The 27,345-nt window shown below is 33.7% G+C and overlaps 1 protein-coding gene across 1 annotated transcript in view; it reads left to right on the forward strand.

Moving 5' to 3' along the window:
* The window catches only part of LOC145297739 (pseudouridine-5'-phosphatase-like), a 172,156-nt gene that overhangs the window by 98,603 nt on the left and 46,208 nt on the right, over positions 1–27,345 (forward strand). The window contains exons 3-4 of the mRNA XM_080143959.1: positions 7,667–7,759; positions 15,824–16,056. Of these exons, the coding sequence (XP_080000085.1) occupies positions 7,667–7,759; positions 15,824–16,056 (326 nt within the window). The remainder of the gene's footprint in view (positions 1–7,666; positions 7,760–15,823; positions 16,057–27,345) is intronic.

A 27,345-nucleotide genomic window follows, 5' to 3' on the forward strand; every position in this document is an offset into this window, starting at 1 on the left:
GAGAATAAGCAACACAAATGCAGTGGTATAATTAACAAAAAGTGTATTAACAAAAGTATGTTATAAAAGTTTACATCATGAATCTGTGGCCATAACTGCCACAGATCACTGGCAGGAGGTTTAGATGTAACTGTATTTATTTTCTCTGGATAAATCCATTTATTTCTGAAATGGATAGATAACTTGCCCTATAACAGACTAATAGATGCTGCTTCCCCCCCCCCCTCCATCCTGTTGATGAAATCAGAAATGGTTGAAGTATGCCAAAGCCTCAGTTGCTGATTAGCATCGATGGACCTTTTTGACACAGTGGAACGCAGTAAACTCATTTTGGAACTAGCTCAATCCACCCCTCAGGTGGATGCCATTACATATTCACATGTAACTCCAATTCAGCCATGATCCTGGATATGACCTAAAACTATATCCGATGGTGAGGCCCCACCTTGCGGGCCTTGGGGAGTGTGGAGCCACCCTTTAATTGCCATTGCTCCCAGGTCCACTCTGACCCAGAGTGGTAGTACCTGTTAGGGTCCCAACTATGGGTTAAATAGAATCTTACTTTAAAAAAAAAATATACTCCATTAAAAATCGTTCCTCAAAATAACTAGATTCGGCATCAAATTACCTGAAAAAGGTTGATATGCCGTAAAACAACCAACCAAACCAACCAATTTAGCCCCAGGGTCATACCTGTTAATGATACCATTTAACCCCTTGCACCTGAGGGTTTGTATCTACACTTCAAAAGTATATTTACTGCCAAGTTATATATCCAGCATCATCAAGGTGAAACAAATTTATAAAAAAGGAGAATCCTGATTGAACACTCGGATATCTATATATCTCATGTGGCAATGTAAATCTTGAGTGTTGTGGCCTTGCAGACTGGTAATATGTATCATGATTCTGCGGCCGTAACTGCCACGAATCGCTGCCCTGATATTTAGATGAAACTGTATTGTCCATTTATTTCTGGATAGATCAGCGTACCCCATAGCACAACAATGACTTTGTTTTCATCTTTTCTGCAATGAACTCGACTTAAAATATCAGGTGGATTTTCACATTTGCCTCTGCTTAGGAAACCTCAATAATTCTAGAATTGGTGATGTAGGAATGTTATGTAATTCACATGCAGGCACTAAACAGCATCAAAAAAAATTCCACCCAGAATGATGATAGCTACCATCAACGAAAACCCTGAAGAAACAACAATTTCTTGCTACAACTCAACAAATATGACCAATGAAGACAATGTCATCGTGATTTATCTTTGGTTTATAAAACAGGTGCCAAAGCACCGATTCTAGGAGGGGAAGCCAATGCTCAAATAGCTAAAGACATAGACATCATGATGTTACAGACAGCAATTCACAACTTTCTCTGAAAACGATGTGTGGCATGGTGGATAAGGTGCTTGATAAAATTCAGTTGTAAGCTACATTCTTCTAAAGGTTGAGGGTTCAATCCTCAGTGTAAATAAGAAAACTTTGGGGGAATATTCTGTATTGCATACATTTTTTTTTTATGCTGTTTTATTTTAGTCTGACAGGCCCGCAGCAAGTGTTGGGGGGGTACTTTAAAGAAAGCCGCATATTTATTCCATAAACAGCTTCTAATAAATTGATATTCTGTAATATACATTTTTAATTTCCACTGCCATATTTATGCCTGTGGAACTCTCTTCCATTTGCCTGCTTTCCAGCTGAGTACAATTTGATTGTCTTCAAGTCCAACGTAAACAAGTTCTTGATGAACTGTCCCCCTAAGTAATCCAATTAACAAAATTCACACTACTTATGCTTACTATACTATAGTCACATTGACTAATGTATACCCATTAACCCTTATCCTCGAGTGACCTCCGGGCCTTGATAAGTGGTGATTCCTGTGTAAAAAAAAAAAAAAAAAAAAAAAAAGGATGCATGATTAAGAATGCCTAAAGGTGACAATGGATGGTTGCAAATTACTATATCTATCTATATATCTGTAAAAGTGAACGTGTCTGTCTGTCTGTGCGCATTTCACTACGCAATAACTGTCAATTTTCAGTCTACAGACTCGAAATTTGATATACAGGGTATTGAAATTTGGGAAAATCTTTGTAATCCGTTTTCAGCCAGAAATTTGGCTGTTAAGGGGTCAAAGTTCAACGATTTGACCTTTAGAAACTCTACCAAACTCCTCCGACAATTTTGGGTTTAAATATTTGAAATTTTAGATATAGGTTCCTTGGACATAGATCTAACTTAATAACATGATTTGAGCCCAAAACAATAAATGTTAAGAGGTCGTAATAGGGGTCAAAGTTTTAAAAAATTTGACCTCTGCAGTCTCTACCAAATTACTCAGACGATTTCTGGTCTAAATATTTGAAATTTTACATAAAGGGTATTCAGAGATACGGCAAGCTTTTTAATTTGGTTTTGATCGAAAATTTTTAGTTACCATGTATGTATGTTTGCATGTCTGCCTAAAACATTCGACAGAGGCGACGGACTTTTACAAGATCAATATTGTTTAGAATTTCGACCTTTCAGACGATAAATATCGAAAAATTGGCTACAAACATTAATATCTTCACCTTCAACTGGGCACTTTTCTACGGGGGATGGGGGTCGCTTTTTTCGCTGATATTTTCGAAAGTCATCCTCTCCTTTAGATTGTCTAGCCTTAATTAAAACCTACGCCACTTCCGGTTTGGCGGTGGTCGTAACAGCAAAGACGTCAGGTTTTTTCTCCCTTCTTTTCCTCCTTCGCGGTACGGGTTCGAGCCTGCCTTCCTATTACCACTTTTTTGCTCAACATACATATCCAAACACCCGGGCAACGTTGGGCTGAAATGCTAGTGTACGATATTTCAAAATTATAGGTTTTATCAAGTAACTGTAAGGCATCTTGGTATTAAGATATGAAGGTTGTTCCCAAAGTAAAACCTATTTTTTAAACTAAAAAAAAAAGTTGAACTATAGAGACAAGAGTGGTACCATTAAAACGGGCGATTTTTGTGCTCCTGAATTTATTTTTCTACATAGTCACCACCATTATCAATCCACTTTTGTCAGTAATAAATGATGGTTATTCTTGCGTGTCCAGAGCATGCGTTGTGGTGCTTGTCTACAAATGGGCCAATAAAAAATTATTTTTCAAGAAAAATCTTTAAAAATCTTTATGATGTATGGACCTGTCACCGCACGAAGATGTCATATTCCAAAAATTACGTACATCAATCAAGTAATTTTTTGTTTTTTTCATTTAAGAAAATCAAATATTATCACACATTTTATCGGAGAAAAACTTCTTTTGAATAATATGCTGCTAGCGACACCTCTTGGGAATCACGGGAATATAGGATCAACAAGGGCAGACAATCGACTTTCCACCCTCTAGAAAAAATCCTTTAAAAGTAGCAGTTATAGCTTTCGGGGATGCTGAAAACGAAAATAACGTTTACAATTCCAGCAAATGAGTAGTTTCCAATATATGAAGAAATGTTACTTTTAAAAAAGTGGGGGATCTCTTTTCTCTAATAATATAACGTATAATGAGCACCCACTTTATGGCCACCTATTTGTTTAAGAAAAAATATTATTTTTAAATATTTATTTTTTCAAAGTCGAGTGTCTCTTCCCCCCCCCCCCCATTGTAAATACAGACTTTTTTTGTTGGGCGGGGGTCAACGTGTGGGTGGTCATTTTACGTAAAATTGTGTTCATTGTATGTTGCCCCTCCCCCACTGCACTCAAATAGGTGGCCATAAAGTGAGTGCTCATTATACGTTAAATCATTATAGAAAAGAAATCCCCCACTTCTTTAAAAGTAACATTTCTTCATATCTTGGAAACTACTCATTTGCTGGAATTGTAAACGTTATTTTCGTTTTCAGCGTCCCCAAAAAGCTATAAATGTGTTAATTTTAAATGATTTTTTCTAGAGGGTGGAAAATCGATTGTTTGCCCTTGTTGACCTATATTCCCGTGATTCCCAAGAGCATCAAAATAAAGATGGCGTCAAGTTTTTCTCTGATAAAATGTGTCATAATATTTGATTTTCTTAAATTAAAAAAAAAGCTCCTTGATTAATCTACATAATTTTTGGAATATGACATCTTCGTGTGGTGACAGGTAACATACATCATAAAGATTTTTCTTGAAAACAATTTTTTAATAGGCCCAATTGTAGACAAGCACCTGCATTGTCAGATGAGTCGTTCCCAAAGTAAAGCCTCCTATTTTTTAACTCAAAAAGTTGAAGACAGAAGTGATACCATTAAAACGAGCAACCTCTTGTGATCCAGAATTTATTTTTTTTATATTTATTTTATATTTATTTTTTAATATCTATTTTTTAATATCTATTTTTTTATATCCATTTTTTTATATCCATTTTTTAATATCCATTTTTTAATATCTATTTTTTAATATCCATTTTTTAATATCCATTCTTTAATATCCATTTTTTAATATCCATTTTTTTATATCCATTTTTTTATATCCATTTTTTTATATCCATTTTTTAATATCCATTTTTTAATATCTATTTTTTAATATCTATTTTTTTATATCCATTTTTTTATATCCATTTTTTTATATCCATTTTTTAATATCCATTTTTTAATATCTATTTTTTAATATCCATTTTTTTATATCCATTTTTTTAGTATCCATTTTTTTAGTATCCATTTTTTTAGTATCCATTTTTTTAGTATCCATTTTTTTAGTATCCATTTTTTTAGTATCCATTTTTTTAGTATCCATTTTTTTAGTATCCATTTTTTTAGTATCCATTTTTTTAGTATCCATTTTTTTAGTATCCATTTTTTTAGTATCCATTTTTTAGTATCCATTTTTTTAGTATCCATTTTTTAGTATCCATTTTTTTAGTATCCATTTTTTTAGTATCCATTTTTTTAGTATCCATTTTTTTAGTATCCATTTTTTAGTATCCATTTTTTTTTGTATCTATTTTTTTTGTATCTATTTTTTTTGTATCTATTTTTTTTTGTATCTATTTTTTTTGTATCTATTTTTTTTGTATCTATTTTTTTTGTATCTATTTTTTTTGTATCTATTTTTTTTGTATCTATTTTTTTTTGTATCTATTTTTTTTTGTATCTATTTTTTTTTGTATCTATTTTTTTTGTATCTATTTTTTTTGTATCTATTTTTTTTGTATCTATTTTTTTTTGTATCTATTTTTTTTGTATCTATTTTTTTTTGTATCTATTTTTTTTTGTATCTATTTTTTTTTGTATCTATTTTTTTTTGTATCTATTTTTTTTGTATCTATTTTTTTTTGTATCTATTTTTTTTGTATCTATTTTTTTTTGTATCTATTTTTTTTGTATCTATTTTTTTTTGTATCTATTTTTTTTTGTATCTATTTTTTTTTGTATCTATTTTTTTTTGTATCTATTTTTTTTTGTATCTATTTTTTTTTGTATCTATTTTTTTTTGTATCTATTTTTTTTGTATCTATTTTTTTTGTATCTATTTTTTTTTGTATCTATTTTTTTTGTATCTATTTTTTTTTGTATCTATTTTTTTTTGTATCTATTTTTTTTTGTATCTATTTTTTTTTGTATCTATTTTTTTTGTATCTATTTTTTTTTGTATCTATTTTTTTTTTGTATCTATTTTTTTTTTTGTATCTATTTTTTTTTTGTATCTATTTTTTTTTTGTATCTATTTTTTTTTGTATCTATTTTTTTTTTGTATCTATTTTTTTTTTGTATCTATTTTTTTTTTGTATCTATTTTTTTTTTGTATCTATTTTTTTTTTGTATCTATTTTTTTTTTGTATCTATTTTTTTTTTGTATCTATTTTTTTTTGTATCTATTTTTTTTTGTATCTATTTTTTTTGTATCTATTTTTTTTTGTATCTATTTTTTTTTGTATCTATTTTTTTTTGTATCTATTTTTTTTTGTATCTATTTTTTTTTGTATCTATTTTTTTTTGTATCTATTTTTTTTTGTATCTATTTTTTTTTGTATCTATTTTTTTTTGTATCTATTTTTTTTGTATTTTTTTATTTTTAGGAATCCTTTGAGATGAGGCTTCATAATTTGTGCATTCATTTTTTTGTGGACTGTTATCCTCATCTTCATAGTTGCTGCTGTTTCATCATGTTTCGGCAAACTTATCCTCTTGCTTTTTTTAGGTGGTTAATCGCGATGAAAAAGGGATGCTGAGTCTTGTAACTGTATCCATGTAATTATTGTTGTCTCACCACATTTTGGCCAACTAATCCTCTGGCCTGCTTTGGGTATGATTGAATTCATACAATACTCACCTGGAACCATAGACTCTATGCCTCTATCCACTGCGCCATGGGCCCCGAAGAGCGATGAATGTTGGATTTATGGTCTCATAAATCCATTTTTTTGTATCTTGTTTAACCCCGAGAATCTTTCTATCAAACTTGGGGAATCTGCTTAGAGTTTCAAACTGAACCCTTTGTTTAAATCATACGAGGACCATAGCATAATAGATAAAGTATTTGGTAAAATTCTATTGTAACGATTACACTCTTCTGGAGGTTGAAGGTTTAATCTAGTGCAAGGTAACATTCAGAATACAATTGAGAATTACTTAGGACTTCTACTGTCATGACTGACCAAATGAGAAAATGCTACCACCGTGGATAAAATAAAGGGTTCTGTTTAAATTCCTGAGTTTGACAAAATACACCTGAAGGTCGGAGGTTACATCGGCCAAAAGTTGTGAAAATAACATTGAAGATGAGAACTAGTTCAAAGAATCCAAATAATTTGAATGCTCTTTTTCTTGTTTGGCCATAAATGATTTTTAAACAGGTTCTGTACTACATATCTGCAGCAAAGGTGAAATAACATTTTGTTGTATTTCTTGTTTTTTTGCCTGGCATAAGGCTGCCCGTTTGTTAGCATGCATCAGTCTAAAAAAAAATCCAATTACGAAGGTCGCTGGAAAAACGATGGGATCCTTTTATTGATTCAGTAAGATATCTACCTGCTGATGCAATTTTCTACCTATATAAGAACCAGGTACGTCCAAGGATGGAGTATTGCTGTCACATCTGGACAGGAGCTGCTAGGAAGACCTTATCCTGCCTTGACAGAGTTCAGAATAGACTTCGTAGCCTAGTGGGGGATGCCCTTTTCTCTTCCGTGCAAGCTTTTTCTCACAGAAGAGACGTTGCGAGCCTGTCTCTGTTTTATTGTTGTTTTCATAAGTGCTCGTCTGAGCTCCAATCTATCGTCCTCCTTCACCAAACATTCACAAGAAACACTCGTTTGGCTGTAAACACTATCAATAATTTCCCCCACTCTTTATCTGTGCTTAAACCTAAACATAGATTCCATGAACAAGGCTTCTTTCTAAGAACTGCACACCTGTGGAACTCTCTTCTATTTACCTACTTTCCAGCTGACTACAATATGGTCATCTCCAAGTCCAATGTAAACAAGTTTTTGATGCTCCATTCTCATTAAGTAATCTAATTTACCAAATTTACACTTCTAACAATTACTATAACATTGTTCTTTTGACCACTGCACACTCTTTAACCCTTATCCTCGAGTGGTCCCTGGGCCTTGATAAGTGGCGATTCCTTTGTAAAGAAAAACAATTTTTTTAATTTTATTTGACTGATCTATTTATTTTTTTTTTTTTTAATTTCAGATGAACTTGGTCTTCCATTAACAGTTGAAGAATATCTTAAGCGCACACAGGAGGAACAAAAACGGATTTTCCCTCTAGTCCAAATCCTTCCAGGTAACGAAACCATTTTTTTCAAAACCAGAAATACCTTCGCTTACAAAAAAAAAAACAATTCTTAAATTAGCACAATCCTGTTGCTACAACAAAACTAAATCTTTAGAAATACTCCAATTTATTTCAAATACAGACGATTTTTCACTCCTCCCTACACAAAACAAAACTAACACTATTATTCTAAATATAAATCTGGTTCTTGAGTTGGAAGCCATGTTTAGTTTCAGAACAGTTTCCGATGGTTAGTTGTTCTATACAAGTCCTGGAGATGACTGGTTCTCAGTAGACAGTTGTTTTGTACAGGTTCCTGACTTTATAATTTTGTAGCCACAGAGCAAAGGATTCTTCCTATGTTGATACGAAGAAAACGTATACAAGGTTGCTAAAAAAAAAAAAAGGTTTAATTTTTATGGAGCAATTCTGGTTTCTGATTGGTTGGTAGCAGAACGTGAATTAATTTGATTTGTCAGTTTCTAGCAGCATTGTTTATAAATAAATCTCCCAACTGTGAGGGACTATACCCCATTATGAATCAAAAATAGTGCAACACCGGTTACATAAATAATTCAGGATTTCATTATTTTTCTCGCATCTTGATAACTTGACACCATATTGAATATCCACCAAGTTCAATACCTCCGACTTTAACAATTTTTATTTGATTCCATAATTTCCTACATAAGTTCCGATGATCCTGACTCTCACAAATCATACTTAGAGGAGTGAGTGTAACTTTCACGCATTGTAAAATATCTACTTTCACTCTCTCTCATCAATCACCAGAAATTCTCCTTCATTATATACTATTTAAGGCTGAGGCCATTATTACTTTATTTTGTTATACCATTATATTTTCTTTCATTGTATACACCTTCCCTCAGTATATACAGAACCCATCCTCACACCTAGGAACTTTCTTTTGATGCATTCTGATTAGTTGATGTCAATCCTATTTCTTTAATATTAGATTATTCCTGTCGAACATTAAACAAACATGGCTTCTGTTTATCCTCTAAATAAAAGACCTTCGCTTAGAAATAATTGCATTTTTTGGTCCCTCTGACAAAAGGAAGGTGGGCCCGTAAATTCACTCTTGTCCGTTCGTCCGTTCATCTGTCTGCACTTTTCTCAATAATTACATCTTGGAATTTTTTAAAATTTTGCACAAACATTAAACGTGATATGAGTAAAAAATAACAGAAATAATTTTCTGGAAAAACTCAGGTTGCCCCCTCCCTCCTAGGGGTGCCTTTAGGATTAAAATGGCTAAAATTGACAGTTTTGTGCTTATTAAAAAAAAAATTTATGCCTTGGATTTTCATAAAATTTTCTGAAAAGTTGTAACTAACTGATTTCTATATAATTTTGTTTGCCTATACTTGGGTATGCCTCAGGGGCTCTTTTAGGACTAATACAAACACTCCATTTTTGGGACTATTTTTCCATATTTATCCCAAATTTTTTGTGGATGTCTATTTAGCAGTTTTTCATGGTGCTGAACTCAAATTAAAATATGTTAAGGCCTTGGGGACTATTGGGCTAAATGGGTGGAGGTAGAGTGGGAGGTCAAATGATGGACTTGGTCATTTCTTTTTTTGCATGGTGCAGAACTCAAATTTACATATGTTAAGGCCTAAAACTGCACCGTTTGTTCATTTTTACCAGGATTTGACATCTCCTGGAGACTTTTGGGGCTGGGGGGGGGGTGCAATGCTGAACTTAGTTACTTTTTTTTTTTTTTTTGTATGCGTCGTTCACTGTGCACTCATGGGGTACCATGCATGATTCACTTGTTTAATACTTACTATTCTATTTCCACAAAAAGAACTTCAGAACGACTTCAATTTTTTAAATGCTGACCCTTTTCACTCCCCCATACACAAAACAAAAACTATCGTGATTATTCCAAAAATAATTCTAGTAATCTGTCTCACTTTTTGTTTCACCATCCATCACAACTGTATTTGCAGAATATAACAAATGGCAGAATTCATATCTACAAAATTAGTTTCTACTATCAAAGGGGTACCTGGCATTGCCCGATTGAAAAATATGCTTAAATATATTTTAATTTATCCAGATTTCGTATTTATTATTATAGTCAATTCTCTATCGATTATTTCATATTATATTGTATCCAATATATAGTTGTGGTTTCAAAAATAAAAAGAAAGTGCCATCAGCTAAAATCAAAATTGAAAGAAAAATTTGTTGGCTAAGAAATAGCTAAAAAATAAACAAACAAATGTATTCAATAGATTCAGAGCATAACTAGTAAAACAAACAGAGGGGGGCATTGCGGGCCTGTCTCTGCTTTATTGTTATTTTCATGACAGGTGCTCGTTTCGGCTTCAATCTATGGCCCCCCTTGCCAAAATTTCACAAAAAACACTCGTCTAGCCAAAACAACTATCAATAATTTCCCACGCCTATTATCTGTGCCTAAACCAAAACGTAGATTCCATGAACAAAGCTTCTTTCTGGGAACTGCACACCTGTGGAACTCTCTTCCGTTTGCCTGCTTTCCAGCTGACTACAATTTGATTGTCTTCAAGTCCAATGTAAACAAGTTCTTGATGAACTGTCCCCCTAAGTAATTCAATGGACAAAATTTTCACTACTTACGATTACTACGCTATAATCCCAGTGACTAATGTATACCCATTAACCCTTATCCACGAGTGGCCTCTGGGCCTTGATAAGTGGTGACTCCTTTGTAAAAAAAAAATAAATAAATAAAGAGACCATTAGTTAGAATCCAAAGCAAAAGCAAACTTTGTAGCATTCCAGCCTGGCCATCGTCAGTCAGATAACTAAAACATAAATTAACATACAGATGTAGGTTGAAAGCCTTACTAGTAAACAATAACTAAATTATTACTAGTAAACAATAACTACATTATTACTAGTAAACAATAACTACATTATTACTAGTAAGCAATAACTAAATTATTACTAGTAAGAAATAACTAAATTATTACTAGTAAGCAATAACTAAATTATTACTAGTAAACAATAACTACATTATTACTAGTAAGCAATAACTACATTATTACCAGTAAGCAATAACTACATTATTACTAGTAAGCAATAACTACATTATTACTAGTAAGCAATAACTACATTATTACCAGTAAGCAATAACTACATTATTACCAGTAAGCAATAACTACATTATTACCAGTAAGCAATAACTACATTATTACCAGTAAGCAATAACTACATTATTACCAGTAAGCAATAACTACATTATTACCAGTAAGCAATAACTACATTATTACCAGTAAGCAATAACTACATTATTACTAGTAAGCAATAACTACATTATTACTAGTAAGCAATAACTACATTATTACTAGTAAGCAATAACTACATTATTACTAGTAAGCAATAACTAAATTATTACTAGTAAGCAATAACTACATTATTACTAGTAAGCAATAACTACATTATTACTAGTAAGCAATAACTACATTATTACCAGTAAGCAATAACTACATTATTACTAGTAAGCAATAACTACATTATTACCAGTAAGCAATAACTACATTATTACTAGTAAGCAATAACTAAATTATTACTAGTAAGCAATAACTAAATTATTACCAGTAAGCAATAACTACATTATTACCAGTAAGCAATAACTACATTATTACCAGTAAGCAATAACTACATTATTACCTGTAAGCAATAACTACATTATTACCAGTAAGCAATAACTACATTATTACCAGTAAGCAATAACTACATTATTACCAGTAAGCAATAACTACATTATTACCAGTAAGCAATAACTACATTATTACCAGTAAGCAATAACTAAATTATTACCAGTAAGCAATAACTAAATTATTACCAGTAAGCAATAACTAAATTATTACCAGTAAGCAATAACTACATTATTACCAGTAAGCAATAACTAAATTATTACTAGTAAGCAATAACTAAATTATTACTAGTAAGCAATAACTAAATTATTACTAGTAAGCAATAACTAAATTATTACTAGTAAGCAATAACTAAATTATTACTAGTAAGCAATAACTACATTATTACTAGTAAACAATAAGGCAAAATTTGATTTTCTTCACCAACATCCTCTTTTTCTAGCATGGGACACAGATTTCAATCCTTCTCTTACAATTTGACGCCTTTTTATTTGTTTTTTTGTTTTTTTTGTCTCATAATATGCCTTGATTTTCAATATCAATTCTTCATTCGAGCCAAATCTCTTTTCCTGAAGCATTCTTTTTGAGGTTTGAAAACAACCAATAGTTCCTGGGGGCAGGGGGGTCAGATCTGGAGATTAAGGTGGGTGCAAAGTGAAATTCATATAGTTTTGTCATCCTGTTGTTTATGTTTCGTACACCTAAAAAAAGAGAAGTTATTTCTCTTAAACTAAAGAAGAAAACCCGATCACTCTTGAGTAGAGCGAGTTAGCTATGAGTTTCAGAAGAAAACAACATGCATCTCGGCACGAAAGACTATATGTGGAGGCAATTCCACATATCAGAGCATTGCCCTTGAGGCAATCAGTTTCTGGTCCATGTAGGAGTAACCCTATATACCAAGAGGCAGCTCCCCCTCCCCTCCTCTTGTAGGAGCTGGTCCCGCTTTCCCTTCCCCTCTCTCCACAATAAAAAATGACCTTGTGCCTAATTTGCTCTCGAATAAATACAGCAGCTCCATCATGGACTTAAAATCATTATGCATCCAACGGTTTCTGCATTACCGTTTAATCTGTAAGTTGTTAAGTAAATCTTTTAAAGGCTATATACTTTGTCCATTAATCATTGTCGAGTAATTATTAAGCCAATAAGTATGATCAGACATAACAGTTCGACTTGTGGCACGATAATTTTTTTTTGTTCATGAAAAAACACCTTTGTTTTTGTCATTTGTGGCTCTTTTACTTTTTGCTTCAAACATACCAAAAATGCTATTTAGTATTCACCACTGATGGTTCTTCCTTTCTGAAGAAATTGAACAAAATACAAAGACCAAAACCTTACCTTCTGATGTCTACGCTTTTGGAAGGCTCTCACCTGCGGCTGTCCACTTAACTAACTGCCAATTTGATTCCCAGATGACGTGGTGCATCCATGTTTCATCCATTTTCACAAATTGCATGTGTTTAAACAATGGCAAACAACGCTCTGAATCGGTAACACGTTTTGATTGACTGTGATATTTTAAACACTTATATTTCCTCATGCAACTTCATATTACCATTAGTCAAAACCAGTTTAAGAACTTTCTTTTATATTTTCAAGGACAATTTGTTGAATTTGACGATCTTAACTTTCATCGTTATTTGTGTTTGTATGTCCGTGTTTAAAGTAAACATATAACCTCTTAATCATTGTTTCCGATATAGCAGAATTCAAATAACACTTATTAAAGCATTACTTTGCTTAAATAGTATTTTTCCCATCAGAAAGCAATAACACACGGAATTCAAACTCTAATAATTTCTATGTATATGTTTCGTCAAAATCCTAGTTGTTATTTCGCAGACAGGGTTGACATATTTTCTTGGAAATTTACTATCAACCTTCCCAAAATAACTAAGCAGTTATGTTTTTTTAAAATCACATACCTCTCTCTTGTTCGAATCGTAACGCCCCTGCAAACATACAGTGCCCACGTTGCACATTATTCATTTAGATAAAAAACAAACCAGCGATAGTTCGTCTTGTTTGCATGAAATATGATCTGTACTTGTGAATATTTGGCTTTTATCATTAGATAAAATAAACCCGAACAAATGGCTTACGGATGCGTATATTATGTTGTCGTTATGGAAGTGGACTTGATAACTTGAGGCTGAATTATCTTACCTTGAAATGAATCCTGACTATCATTCATATTTCAGACAGGTAATCGCTTGAACTTCATGACTCGGCTTGTTAAGCTAATCTATACGCTTATGACAAAAATGTGTGACCACACTTACCAATCTAATACATGTAACTAGGAGTTGTGTGTGAAGGCTATATCAGTGTGGTTTGTGGGAAACAATGCGGACATGAGTTAGTATATAAAAGAATAACAACAATATTAGAAGGAATTTTCAATGATTTTCAATTAAATCACGTTTATTTACCAACAAAATATGTTGTACAAGATAGTAGGTGTTGATGACCCTAATTTTCGAGAGTAGTATCTCTTCTTCAGAGGAGAAAAAAAATAAGAAATATATACAACTGTTCGATGAGGCTTTCTTTTGTCTGTTTTATTTTTATTTCTTTATTTCCAGAAGTTAGTGTTGTTTATGCCAAATTGATGGTTTTATATGGTTTGTGTTCATTTTTGCATTAAATGCTAATCTCTATTAATCTCTAACTTTGCAATGAACGGATAGCATAATACTTAGTTTGCTGCACCTCATCATAACTAAGGTCTATACAAAATTTCAACGAGATCGACCCAGTAGTTTCTGAGAAAAACTTCTACAGTAAATGTTTCATTTTAGTGACTAATCCCTATTAATCCTTAACTATGCATTGAATGGAGACCATAATATTTAATTTGCTGCATCTTATCACAAAGGTCCATACAAAATTTCAGCCAAATTTGCGCAGTAGCTTCCGAGAAAAAGTGGACCAACAGACAAGCAAAGAGAAATACAATATAGATTTTAAAAGTTGGAGCTAAATAGTATTTAAGCTGACTAATCAAACTTTGATTTTGATTAACCAATTTTGATTTGTTATTGTTGAACCATGTTATTGACAATAAACTAATGTATTTTGGGACAATATATTTTTTAAAAATATTTAATCATTTTTGGCAGTTTTCTATTGAAGAAATAAAAGTAAAAGAATTTAAGGAAAGATGGTCTTTGTTTATTACACTTTTTTTAATCGACAAAGCATTAAGCCACTTAAAGATAGTCATCAACAAAGACAGCAGATGCCTATTGACCTTCATCTTGAAAGGAACAAGGCTGTAGGTAAGAGTAAAACCGTGACCAGGAAGAGAGTTCTACAACCTTGCAGTTCTTGGCGCTACTAGAATAAGAATTGAAGCGTTTGAACTTCATGGGCCCCGGCTTGTTAAGCTAATCTATAGATTCTACACTTACGACAAAAATATGTGTGATCACACTTAATGATCTAAAATATGAAATTATGTTGGCCAGATTTTAAAAAGAGACACCTAAGTAGCACTTAAGTTGACTAACCAAACTTTGCAGTTGCAGTCACATGACTGATCTACGAGGTGCCTTCAATAAGTTTCCAGACTTTTTTTGTACAGGCATTTAAAACTGTTGTTGACTCTTGAAAATTCAATTTCAAAAATGCAATCTGGACATAAGGGAACTTTAGAAGAATGATATGATATGCAATAAAGTTCGTGTTAGAAAGCTACTTACACCTGAAAGTATCCTGTACCTCTATAAGGCTCATGTATGGAGTATTGTTGTCACATTTGGGCTGGTGTATCTGCTACTAGTCTCTCACTCCTGGACAAGGTTCAAAAGAGAGTCACCAACCTAATAGGTTCTAACTGACATCTAAGCTTCAGCCTTCGTCCCATTGACGAAATGTTGCATCCCTCTGCCTGTTTTATAAGTATTTTAATGGTGGATACTCCAACAAACTTGTCTCCTCTTGTGTAAATACCCCCGACAAACCCAACAAACAGCTAAATCCCACCCCTACACAGTAGAGATCCATAGATGTAAGAAAGCTTTTTACTCCAATAGTTTCTTTCCCAGAACTGATAGACTTTGGAACTCTCTTCTGGAACTCTGCTTTCCTAACTGTACTGACATGCAGAAGTTCAAGTGTAATGTGAACAGACATCTTGCTGCTCATCTCCCTACATAATAACCTTGCAACTTATGTCCCCAATAGTAGCCCTCTACTTCAAAGTGGCACTGTTTTTTAAATATGTGGCAAAATTTTGTAAATATGTAAAAAGTCTGGAAACTTATTGAAAACATCTCATATGTTTGTGTTTATATTAAACATTTTTTTTTTTTTTTTGGACATCTCCCACTTTCATTTGATTTTCATGTTTTTTTTTTGTTTTTTTAATTAAAAAAAATTTTCTTAGGGGTGGAAAAGTTGCTGAAACACCTTCACAAGCACAATATCCCAATGGCCATCGCTTCTGGTAGCAGCCGTGAAAAGTACAATTGGAAAACGGTCAACTACCAGGAAGTCTTTTCCGTGTTCAAGCATGTTGTCTTAAGCACCGATGACCCGGACGTGAAGAACAGCAAACCTGCCCCCGATTGCTTCCTTGTAGCCGCAAAACGATTCCCTGAAAACCCCAAACCTGCGAAGGTATGAAATTTTTTTTTTTTTTAACTGATAGGTCATCGTTTATCAAGGCCGAGGGGCCACTCAAGGATAATAGTTAAACAGATAGTCAGTTGGACAATCTGTACCGCAAAGGAGAAAAAGAATGTGAAAAAAAAAAATGTGACGTCTTTGCTGTTGCGTCCATTGCCAAATCAGAAGTGGCAAAAGTTTAAATTAAGGCTAGCCAACCGAAAAGAGGGGCTGACTTTCGAAAATATCAGCTAAAAGCGACCCCTCCTTGTAGAAAAGTGCCCAGTTGAGGATGAAGGAATTAATGTTTTTGGCCAATTTTTCAATATTTGTCGTCCGAAGGGTCGAGCTTCAAAACCATACCAATCTCATGAAAATCCGTCGCCTCTGTCAAGTTTTAGGCAGACATAGAAACATACATACATACATTTAAACAGACAGGTTAGATTTATATAATAGATATATATAGAGAGAGATAGAGAGAAAGGAAAGTTCTTTGTTAACTGAATTCTTAAGTGATAAAATTAGTTAAAGAAAACCACCAACTCCAACTTCCTACCTTAGAGTTGGGAATGGGTGGTCACAGTTATGCCAATGTATTTTTCACGTAATGAGTTCACTATTAAAGTTTCTTAATAAATTGTTGCGTTAAACTGTCCAAGACTAATTTCTTCTTTTTCTTCATTATCCTCCTTTTAGCATTAAAATCCAGTATCCATTGACTAATTTCTTTCTTTATTTTTCTTTTTTCTCTTTTTCTTCTTCATCATTATCCTCCTCTTCCTTCTCCCCCTCCTCATTAACGCCTGTTTTACATCCTGGCATGTGTTGGATGGCTTCTAGAAATTGACTTCCAAACTAACCTATCTCTGACGAGGTCTTTATTTATCCCTCTTTCTCTTCTTCTCACTTTCTCACATTTTTCCATCTCCAAGGAACCTATATCTAAAATTTCAAGTGTTTAGACCCAAAATTGTCGGATGAGTTTGGTAGAATTCTCAAAGGTCAAATCGTTGAACTTTGACCCCTTAACAGCCAAATTTCTGGCCGAAAACAGATTACAAAGATTTTCCCAAATCTCGGTACCCCTTATATCAAATTTCGAGTCTGTAGACTTAAAAGTGAAAAACAATTTTAAAACAATCTCAAATCATATATTCGGACAGAACTTATGGGATGACCTAATAGAAATAATATTTTATAAAAACGTTGTTTTCTGATCTTAACTATAAGAAAATCTGCTCTGATTTGCCCGGGATAGAATGTGGTATATAGTCAGCAAAAAGTGCCCAATATCCTGAGAATGGCACGTGTGTTCAAATGCAATTTTGTTTCTTCGCTTTGTCTTATATGGCGTGGACAACGCCGAGTAGCCCTGCTAGTCTAAATAATACATGTAAGTGAGTATCTACATAAAGGGACCGAGAAAGTTTAAAGTAAAGGAATCGGCGTCATCACTAGATTTATTGTGTTATACGTAGTTGAAGGAACAATTAGTCGTCAGATTAAACATTGATTCGTATTTATTAATCTATAAAAGCGAGAATGTGTGTGTGTGTGAGGACACTTCTCAACCTATATACTCAAAGAATTTTTTAATCTACACACTTGAAATTTGGTATATAAGTTATTCAGACATGTGGAAAACTTTAATCAGTTTTCTTCCGGAAAAAAACGGCTGCTACGAGGTCAAAATAGAAAAATTGGTACTTAGGAGTCATTGGATTTTTATCTGTTTGTCCAGTTTCACAAGGTGTGAAAATAATTTCTAAATAATGTGTCAAGTTGGTCTGATGGTTATCATACGTGACTCTCTGTCTCAGCTTGAGTATTATTTTTTTTTTTACTTACAAGAAGTGGACTTTATGTTATTTAATTGGAATTCATTATTGAGATGATTATTATTTAATAATTTATTTATTGTGGACTATCATCCTCGTCTTTTAAGTTGTTTGACGACGTTTCGGCCAACTATTCCTCTGACCTTCATCAGGTGGTAACTGCGACGTGATAGGAACTCCGAATCTCTTAACTGTATCCTCAGCAAATACTGCCTTCCATAGTTGTTGTCGTCTCACCAGGTGAGCATTGTCTGAAGATAGCGGTTTCAATCCTACCCAAAGCCGGCCAGAGGCTTACTTGGCCGTGAGACGACAACAACTATGGAAGGCAGTAATTGCTGAGGATGCAGTTACGAGATTCGGAGTTCCTGTCCCGTTGTAGTTATCACCTGATGACGGCCAGAAGAATAGTTGGTCGAAACGTTGCGAAACAACAACTAAAAAGATGACGATATAGTGCGCAATAAAATAAATTAAGAAATGAAATGTTTAGAAAAAAAACCCATAGTACTTGCATGCACATGTCTCAGTTTCTTTCTTTCTTTTTTTTTTTTTTTTTTTTAACTTCATTTTTTTTAAAGGAATTTAACATTACGTTTAATACCAGGCAATGCCGGATACATCTTCTAGTATGTGAATAAAGTGTTCTGTTATGTTTAACTTCAGTTCTTATATAAGAGCTATGGGGAATCTGGAGTTATTCCCTAGTTATCACTGCGCCTAGGTCCACTTTGGCCCAGAATGGTAGTGACCGTGAAGGCATCTGATGCTACCTGTCTGAAGAAGAGATTGGCCTTCTGACCTAAAATGCATCAAATATTGATGTTTTTGTTTCCTTTCCCTTTGCAAAACTCAATCATGTTCTGCAAAGTTAAAAACAGCAAAAAGAAAAAAAACAATTTTTCTATAGAAAACAAGCAAACCAAACTTCATGAATGAATATTTAAAGATATGAAGAACTCCAAATACATTTTTTTTTTTTTTTTTTTTTTTAAACTACTAGATTCTGCATGAAATAACATAAAAAGGATTGATATGCCATAAAACAAAACAACCAAACCAAACAATATGATTAAATATTTGAACCACTGGATGTCTATTAAGATAAACTTAAGGAGATTGTTTTCTTGATCTGTCAACTTAAATGATATGCAGGTCCAACTTTAAAAATCTTACAAGGAATTTTGTCTGGCTGCATTATCCCCGCAGGCAATGTGAGATAAGTAGTCTTGGTGATTCTCCAGATGAACCCCTGAAATATTGCTCTTAAAAAAAAAAAATAGCACAAAAATTTTGTGTACTTACCTGTTAGGTAAAAAAAAAAAAAACTGTACCAAAATTTATGCAAATTAATCCATTTTTGTCTTTAAAAAAAATCAAATTTTAGTGGTGAATTTTCAACATTAAGGTAAGGGACATAACTCAAAATTGTTACCTAAATGATGGCTAACAGTTTCTATTGATGAAATTTGATTTCATTTTTTAACTTGCATAATGCCCAGCGTTGCACGGTCATAAAATATGCATGATTATTATATTTTAATTCATGCAGAATTCTTATCTTTAATATAAATCTCACCTGTCTGTTTAAATGTATGTATGTATGTTTGTATGCCTTGCAAAAACTTTCGACAGAGGCGACGGATCCTGACAAGATCAGTATCATTTTGAAGCTTGACGTCTCTGACAACAAATATAAAAAAATTGGCGAAAAAGATTAATTCCTTCACCCTAAACTTGGCCGTTTTTTACAAAGAGGGGTCGATTTTTTTTTTTTTTTTTTTTTTTTTTTTTTTTTGCTCACATTTTAGCAAATCATTGTCACCGTTGGATTGACTTCAGTTAATTTCAACGCTTTTGACTTCCGGTCGCATCATGGAGACATTGGCTAAGACGTCGGATTTTCTTTCACTTTCTTTTTCACCTTCACGTCACGGGTTCAAGCCTGCCTGCCTGCCTACTACCGCTTTTTTTTCTTTTTTTTTTTTTTTTAACACATTTCTTCACTCTGGCTGCCTACTGTTGTTTTGATTCCCTCCCCATGCTAGTATCATTTTTTTTTCTTTTTTAACACCTCTCTCCACATTCATGGGTTTAAGCCTGCCTGCCCACTACCACTTTTTTTTTTTTTGCTCAACACACACCTCCAAACACCGGACAATGCCGGGCACCCAGGCTAGTTTATTATAAACAGAAATACCTTAGATATTAAACGTAATGCTAAAACCTTTAAAACAAAAAATAAAGTAAAAAAAAAAAAAAAAAAAACTTGAAAGAAACGGAGACATGTGCATGTGAGTATTAGATTTTTTTTTTAAGTAAACAAAAAAAATATTTTAGCTGAAATCGAAACCAAAACCTAAAGACAGTGAGTCAAGTATGATAACCATTAAGCCAGCTTGATATGACCTTTAAAAAGTGTTTTCAAACAAACTTATACTTAACTGTGATGTTTTACAACCGCGCATGGACAATCATGAAACAGGTGAAAATGGATAAAAATCCGATGGCTCCCAAGTACCAATTTTCAATTTTGACCCCTTAGCAGCAGCCCTTTTGTCTGGATGAAAACAGACTAAAAAGTTTTTCACATGTCTGAATAACCTATATACCAAATTTCAAGTGCGTATATTAAAAATTTGTTGAGTATATAGGTTGAAAAGTGTCCTCACATTCTCACTTTATTAAGATATATAGAAAACAAAAATACTGGATGAATTTGCGTGAATTTTAATGTAGGATCTTTTTTCTTTTTTTTTTCTTTTTTTTAAAAACTTAACAAACAAGTATGTACTAAATTTTTTTGTGCTATTGTAATTTTTATGGGCAGTATTACATAGAGGGGTTCACGGAAGAATCAGCACAATCTTAGCAAATCTATCTTCCAAGATCCTACATTCCATGAATAGATCTTTTTTTTATTTTCAAAACTGTTTGTCCGTGGAACATAATACCATAGGGCTGCTTCCCAGCTGACTATATGGCCCCTTTTAAGTTTTATGTAAATAAGTTCTCGTTGAGCTGTCTTCTTATATAATCAAATTAAACCTAACCCAAGTTCCACCGTAACTGATCATCACAGTGTTGTCTCACCATCTACCTAACACTCATTAATCCTTATCCTAGAGTGACCTCCAGCTATTGATAAGCAGTGCCCCTGCCCCATAAGTAAAAAGAAGAAACATGATCAGCTTACTTTATAACAAGCTGATAGCCACTGCTCTCTACCCCAACCTGTTGATAGAACCGGAAATAGCTGAACTGTGCCAAAGGCTCAGCTGTCGATTGGTATGGCTGGACTGTCTTGACACAGCACACGGTAAACTCGTTTTGGAACTGGCTCAATCTATCCCACATGAAAGCCATTACATGTAGTTTCAATTGATCCTTACTCATACCCATCAATCATACTGTTTAACCCCTTGCACCTGGGGGCTTGTATCTATACTTAACTTTCAAAGTATATTTACTGCTAAGTTGTATGCAGCATCAAGGTCAAACGAATTTATTAAAAAAAAGTAACATCTCTTTACATCATGTCCTAGCTTTTCTCACTAGTTCCCCACCCCCTTGCATATTGCACCTCTCCTGGGTACAAAACGTGCCAAACTAGGGTGTGGCACTGTTACTAACTAGCAGACATTTCAAACCTAGTGCTAAAAATAACAGGCTGGAAGGTTTTTTTTTGTTCTTGTTTTTTGGATTGGATAAACCACTGAAAACTGTTTAAGTTTTGGGGGGGGGGTTCTGTAAGTTTTGTATATTTTTTTTTTTTTTTTTTTTTTTCTCCCTGTCAATTTATAGGAAGAATCTGGATGCATTAGAGTCTTACATACTGCGAGGAATTTATCTGAATGCTCCTAATATGAATCCAGACATGTTTATAAGAAGTAATAAAAAAAAAGGATATGGCACCAACGCAGCATCACGTACTATCTATAACTCAAACTTTCTGTCCCCTTTACAAAGATTAAAATCCAGATATAATGCTACTAAATCTAATGTCTAGAATGCTTATTTCAGTTTTGATCAAAATCCATTACATAATTTTCATACTAGAAAATGTTTCAAGTATAAGGCTTAAGCTTAAGGGTTTTAAGAAGAAATTGAAATTCAAAAATCTTGCTTAATTGATGTCTGATAACTATGGATAAAATTTAAACCAAATCTGAAATATCTGAATTTTCAAATGGGAAGTTGTCTATATTATGGTGCCCAAAAACCCTTTTAAAATACTCCAAAGAAGATGAAATTTGAGGAATATTTATTAATTATTTCTAATACCTGTTAAAATTTCACAAATTTCAATGCAAATCTGATACATATATATATATATGTGTGTGTGTGTGTTTCTATCTGTTTATTCATTTTTGAAATTATTGTGGGGGGTAACGATGAAGTTGACATAATAAAAACTACTCAATGCCCTTAGTATAGTAACTGTGTCCAAATGGAACTTCCTGTGGACCTGGGCAACACCAGGTATCCATGTTAGTCTATTATCTATAATATAAAAGTGAAAATGTTTGTATGTGTGTTTGTGTGTCCGCTAAAAACTTTCGACAGACAGAACAAAAATTAACAAACTCGGTATCATATTAAAGCTCCATCCTTCACCCGAAAAATATCGAAAAATTGGCCAAAAACGTTCATTTTTTCACCCTGAAATCGACAATTTTCTACAGTGGGGGGGGGGGGGTCAACAAAAACCGTCCTCTCATGACGACGGCCGGTTCTACGTATGCGTCAGATGACGTCATGACCTGATTTAGTTTAAATAGTTGAAGAACTGAATAAATTTCATGTACGTCGTGTTAGCTCAGTTGGTTAGCACGTTGGTTCATTATCTAAACGGTTTGGGTTCGAATCGTGGTGTGAGATGTCTTTTTTTCTTTTTTTTTTTTTTTTTTTCAATTTTTTAAATTTAAATATTGAACCAGTGTTATTTAAGCCATTTTTCACGTAATGTTCGTTTTTCTGGGTTTTTTTTTTTATTCTGCTTATTCTTAGGTTTTCATTAAGATCTCCCACCGACCACACACACCCAAAAACACCCGGGTACCCACCAATTTTTTAAATTTTAATATCGAAACAGGCTTATTTAAGCCATTTTTCACATGTTTTTTTTTGTTTTGTTTTAACGTTCGTTTTTTCTGTTTTCTTTTTTGTTTTTTTGATTTTTACATTTAACATTGTTTGTTTGCCTTACGTTAGTTTTTTTTGTGTTTTTTTTTTTCGATGTTTTGATTACCCAACCGGGTACCCCCACCCCCCACCCCGCTTTCTGTTTTCTTTTTTTACTTCGCTTATTCTTAGCTTTTCATTAACAACCACACACACATACGACGTTGGAACATGATTTAGTTTAAATATTTGAAAAAGCGACACAATTTCGTCGATGTATGTCGTCTTAGCTCAGTTGCTAAGAGCGCGTCCTCATTATCTAAGGGTTTTGGGTTCGAATCGTGGTGTGAGATGTCTTTTTTTTTTTTTTTTTTTTTTTTCAATTTTTTCAATTTTTATATTGAAGCAGGGTTATTTAAGCCATTTTTCACGTCTTTTTTTTGGGGGGGGGTATTTTTCAGATTTTTTAACGTTTTTCAGTATCGTGTTTTCTTTTTTTGTTTACCCCATTTCGTTAGCCTTACGTTATTTATTTTTTTTTTTACTTCGCTTATTCTTATGTTTTGATTAACACCTCCCCCACCGAGCACACACACACCTACAAGTACCCGGGCGACGCCAGGTACCCCCAGGGGTTATTTAAGCCATTTTTCACGTGTTTTTTTTTTTTTTTTTTTTTTTCAGATTTTTTAACAAAGTTTAACGTTCGTTTTTCTGTTTCACATTTTCTCTTTTTTGTTCTTCCGATTTTTACATTTAACATCGTTCGTTTGCCTTACGTTAGTTTTTTGTGTGTTTTTTTATTAATATTTACTTCGCTTATTCTTATGTTTTGATTAACATCCACCCCCCACCTCCGCCCAAGCACACACACCTCTAAACACCCGGGCAACGCCGGGTACCCCCCCCCTGCTAGTATAAAGGAAAGATGTTTGTGTGGGTGTTTATATGTCTGCTAAAAACTTTTGTCATCCGCATGGGACCAGATCGAAACTGGTACCATCTTAAAGAAAAATGCCCCGGATACATAATATGTGAAAATTAGAAAGAAAAAAAGATTAATTCTGTGGCGTTCAAGTGGACCATTATTTGGCAAGGAGATCCTTTTTTGCGTCACTGTTTTCATAAGTCATGCATGTGTGTAATTACCTAAAACAATGCTTAAAAAGCTTATTTTGCGACATCATGACATCATAAGCGCTCGTGGCTATGTGGACAAATGCGTTTGCCTGTAACTTTTTGCATTCTTCTCCTTTTTAATGTTTCATTTTCGAACCCGGCCGCAGTAGTTCTTTTTCTTTTTTTTTTTTTCAGTTGCATGGGCACTTTTTTTTTTTTTTTATATATTTTTTTTTTTATTACATTTTCACCCCAAACAAGGCAGATTGCCACTTTGGTGTAGGGGCTACTATCAGGGACATAAGCTACTGGGATACTATGTAGGGATTTGGGCAGCAAGATGTTGGTTCATGTTATACTTGAACTTCTGCATGTCAGTAAAGTTGAGGAAGCAAGGATCCAGAAGGGAATTCCAAAGTCTAGCGGTTCTGGGGAAGAAACTACTGGAGTAGAAAGCTCTTACATTTAGGGATCTCAACTGTGAAGGGGTGGGATTTTGCTGCTTGTCGGGTTTGTCGAGGGTATTTACGTTATGAAGACAAGTGCTTGCAGTTCGTCAGCACATTCACCATTAAAGTACTTGTAGAACAGGCAGAGGGATGCAACATTTTGTCGGTGGGACAGAGGCTGAAGCTTAGATGACAGTTCAGGACCTATCAGGTTGGAGACTTTCTTTTGGACCTTGTCTAGGAGCAAGAGACTAGTAGCAGATGCACCAGCCCAAATATGACAACAATACTCCATACATGGGTGAATGATGGCCTTATAGAGGTACAGGATACTTCCTGCTATTTTGATTGAAAGAAAAGTTGTTTTGATTGATTCATTTATTTTATTTTTTGAGAGGGTGGGGTCCAGCAAACAAGCAAAAAAAAAGTGCTCAATATCTGGAGAATAGCTTCTTCTCTTCATATCTCTTCTGCTGGTGAGGAGGTTGTCACATACTTTTTTTTTTTTTAAGGTGATTACATTTTTGTGTTTTTATCCGTTTTTATTTTTTAAATTGTTGTGGGAGTATCGATGAAAGTTCTCAATATTCTTAGTATAACAGCTCTGTCCAAACCAAACTTCATGTCGACCCGGGCAACGCCAGGTATCTATTATATAAGAGGCAGTTGTCTGTATGTTTGTGTGTTGGTATGTCCAGCTAAAAATCCCAAACTACTAAGCAAAGACCCACAAAGTTTATATTTACTACATCAGTATTGCCCCGGATGTATATCTTAAATTTAAAAAAAAATGTCTTTGATGGTCAACTGGTCCCGATTTAGTTACAGGAAGGGAAGGAGGTGCTGTAGTTTATACCACCCCCACATCCTGTTCAATGCTTGGTAGCCCTGCTAGTTTATTTATTAAAAACTAAGGTACTTGTACAGTTTAATCAAGACATTAAAAATGAAAATATTGAAAAAAGTTTAAATTGTACGTATGCATTATGGAATGAAGTTCTCCGGGGAAAAAAATTTCACTTAATTTCATCAAGTAGTTTTTTTACAGTGAAAAAAAAACAATTTATGATACCGAGCAAATGGTTCGATTTTTAGGAAGAAAAACTAGTATTAAAGATGGGGAGGGAGTGTCGGCACTTTAAACTAAGTTATCTCCCCGTGGCGTGTAAAAAAAATTCCAAGATGACTACCTTCAACATGCTGTCATAAAAACATGTTTTTCCGCCGTAAAAAAAAATTTCACTCAATGAAATTGAGTGAAAGTTTTTTTTTTTTTTTTTTTTTTGAGATCCTCAGTCAAAAACGGATACGTATAATATAACCTTCTTTCGATATTTTCATTTTTTTAATGTCTTGATTAAACTGTATAAGTGGCAAAACTAATTAAGTAGAAATGTAGATAGATTATACCTAATATAATTCTAGTTCCATTCTGTCGCACCACCAACTGTGATTGATTTTCTCTAACCTCTCCCTTCATCCCACTCCTCACCTGCCCATCCCCAATCAGTGCACCGTCATAAGTTTCATAATTGTTAAAGTCTTTGTTTTTTGCATGTGTGAGTTTTCATTCATTGCTCGTTTCCAAAAAGTAAAAGAATGCAAAGACACCAAGGCATTATAAGGAAACATCCCACCCTGCTTCTATAACAACCCTGTCACAGGGTAGCCCCCTCTCCCCCCACACTTCTTTCAAACCCCACTCACCCCATCCCATTCCATCCTCAGAGAGTGCTAGGGAGATTATAATAGAGAAAAAGGGGTTTAATATGGGGTGGCTGAATGGGGTACGTGGGGATGAGTCCCTTCAGCTTACAAAATTTGGATGGACACAGCCACCACCAATCAAGTGGTGGTTAGTCTTGCCACTTACTGTTGGGAGAAAGGGTAGGGTCAATAGTGAGAGTAAAGCATAATGGTGGTGGCGGTTTGGGTGAAGGGGTGGTGGGCCATACTGATTAAGCGAGGTTTTTGTCAGAGATGACAACTCTGAATGAAACCAGGGTATGCACCCTGTAATTTGGAAATCCACTTATGTCTCAATGGACATTAACCTTAACACCCCTCCAACCTTCTGACTTTAAAATCCCCCATCTCTCACAACTGTCCTCATCACACACACCTTACTGTCCACCTATAATAATTGTGAATCTATATATCCTAATAACCTGATTTTCATGTCTGTCTGTGTGTCTGTTATAGAGTCACAATCATAAAAATTTCACATACATAATATAGAGCACTACTATATATATATATATATATATATATATATATTAGTGATGAGACGATTCCAATATTTTTCCTGATTCCGTGCTAAATTCTTATAAAATCCTAATTATAACTATAAGATTGTTATTTTCCTCGATTTTCGTAAGAACACATATTTTTATATTTTGGCTGCAAGTCATTATTTAAGCACATCTGATTGAACACAGCAGTTATTCTTTTTTCCGATCTTTCTGGATATCTTTTCCATTTGTCAAGTGGTCTTTTTAATTTAATTTCAGCAGGCATGTTATATAAATGGTGCCCAAAAGTTGTTGTTCGGCCATATTCTTCTCAAGCGCTTTCTCTTGGTGCATCCGATTATCATTAAAAAAAAAAACTATAAATACACCAAGCCTCCTGATGATAATCGGATGTACCAATAGAAAGCGCTTGAAAAGAATATGGCCGAACAACAACTTTTGGACACCATTTTATATAACATGCCTGCTGAAATTAAAAAGACCGATTGACAAATGAAAAAGATATCCAAAAAGATC

The sequence above is a fragment of the Euprymna scolopes genome, chromosome 18, assembly GCF_053919585.1.
Source record: "Euprymna scolopes isolate OS-2025 chromosome 18, ASM5391958v1, whole genome shotgun sequence".
In the NCBI taxonomy this organism is placed as follows: Eukaryota; Metazoa; Mollusca; class Cephalopoda; order Sepiida; family Sepiolidae; genus Euprymna; species Euprymna scolopes.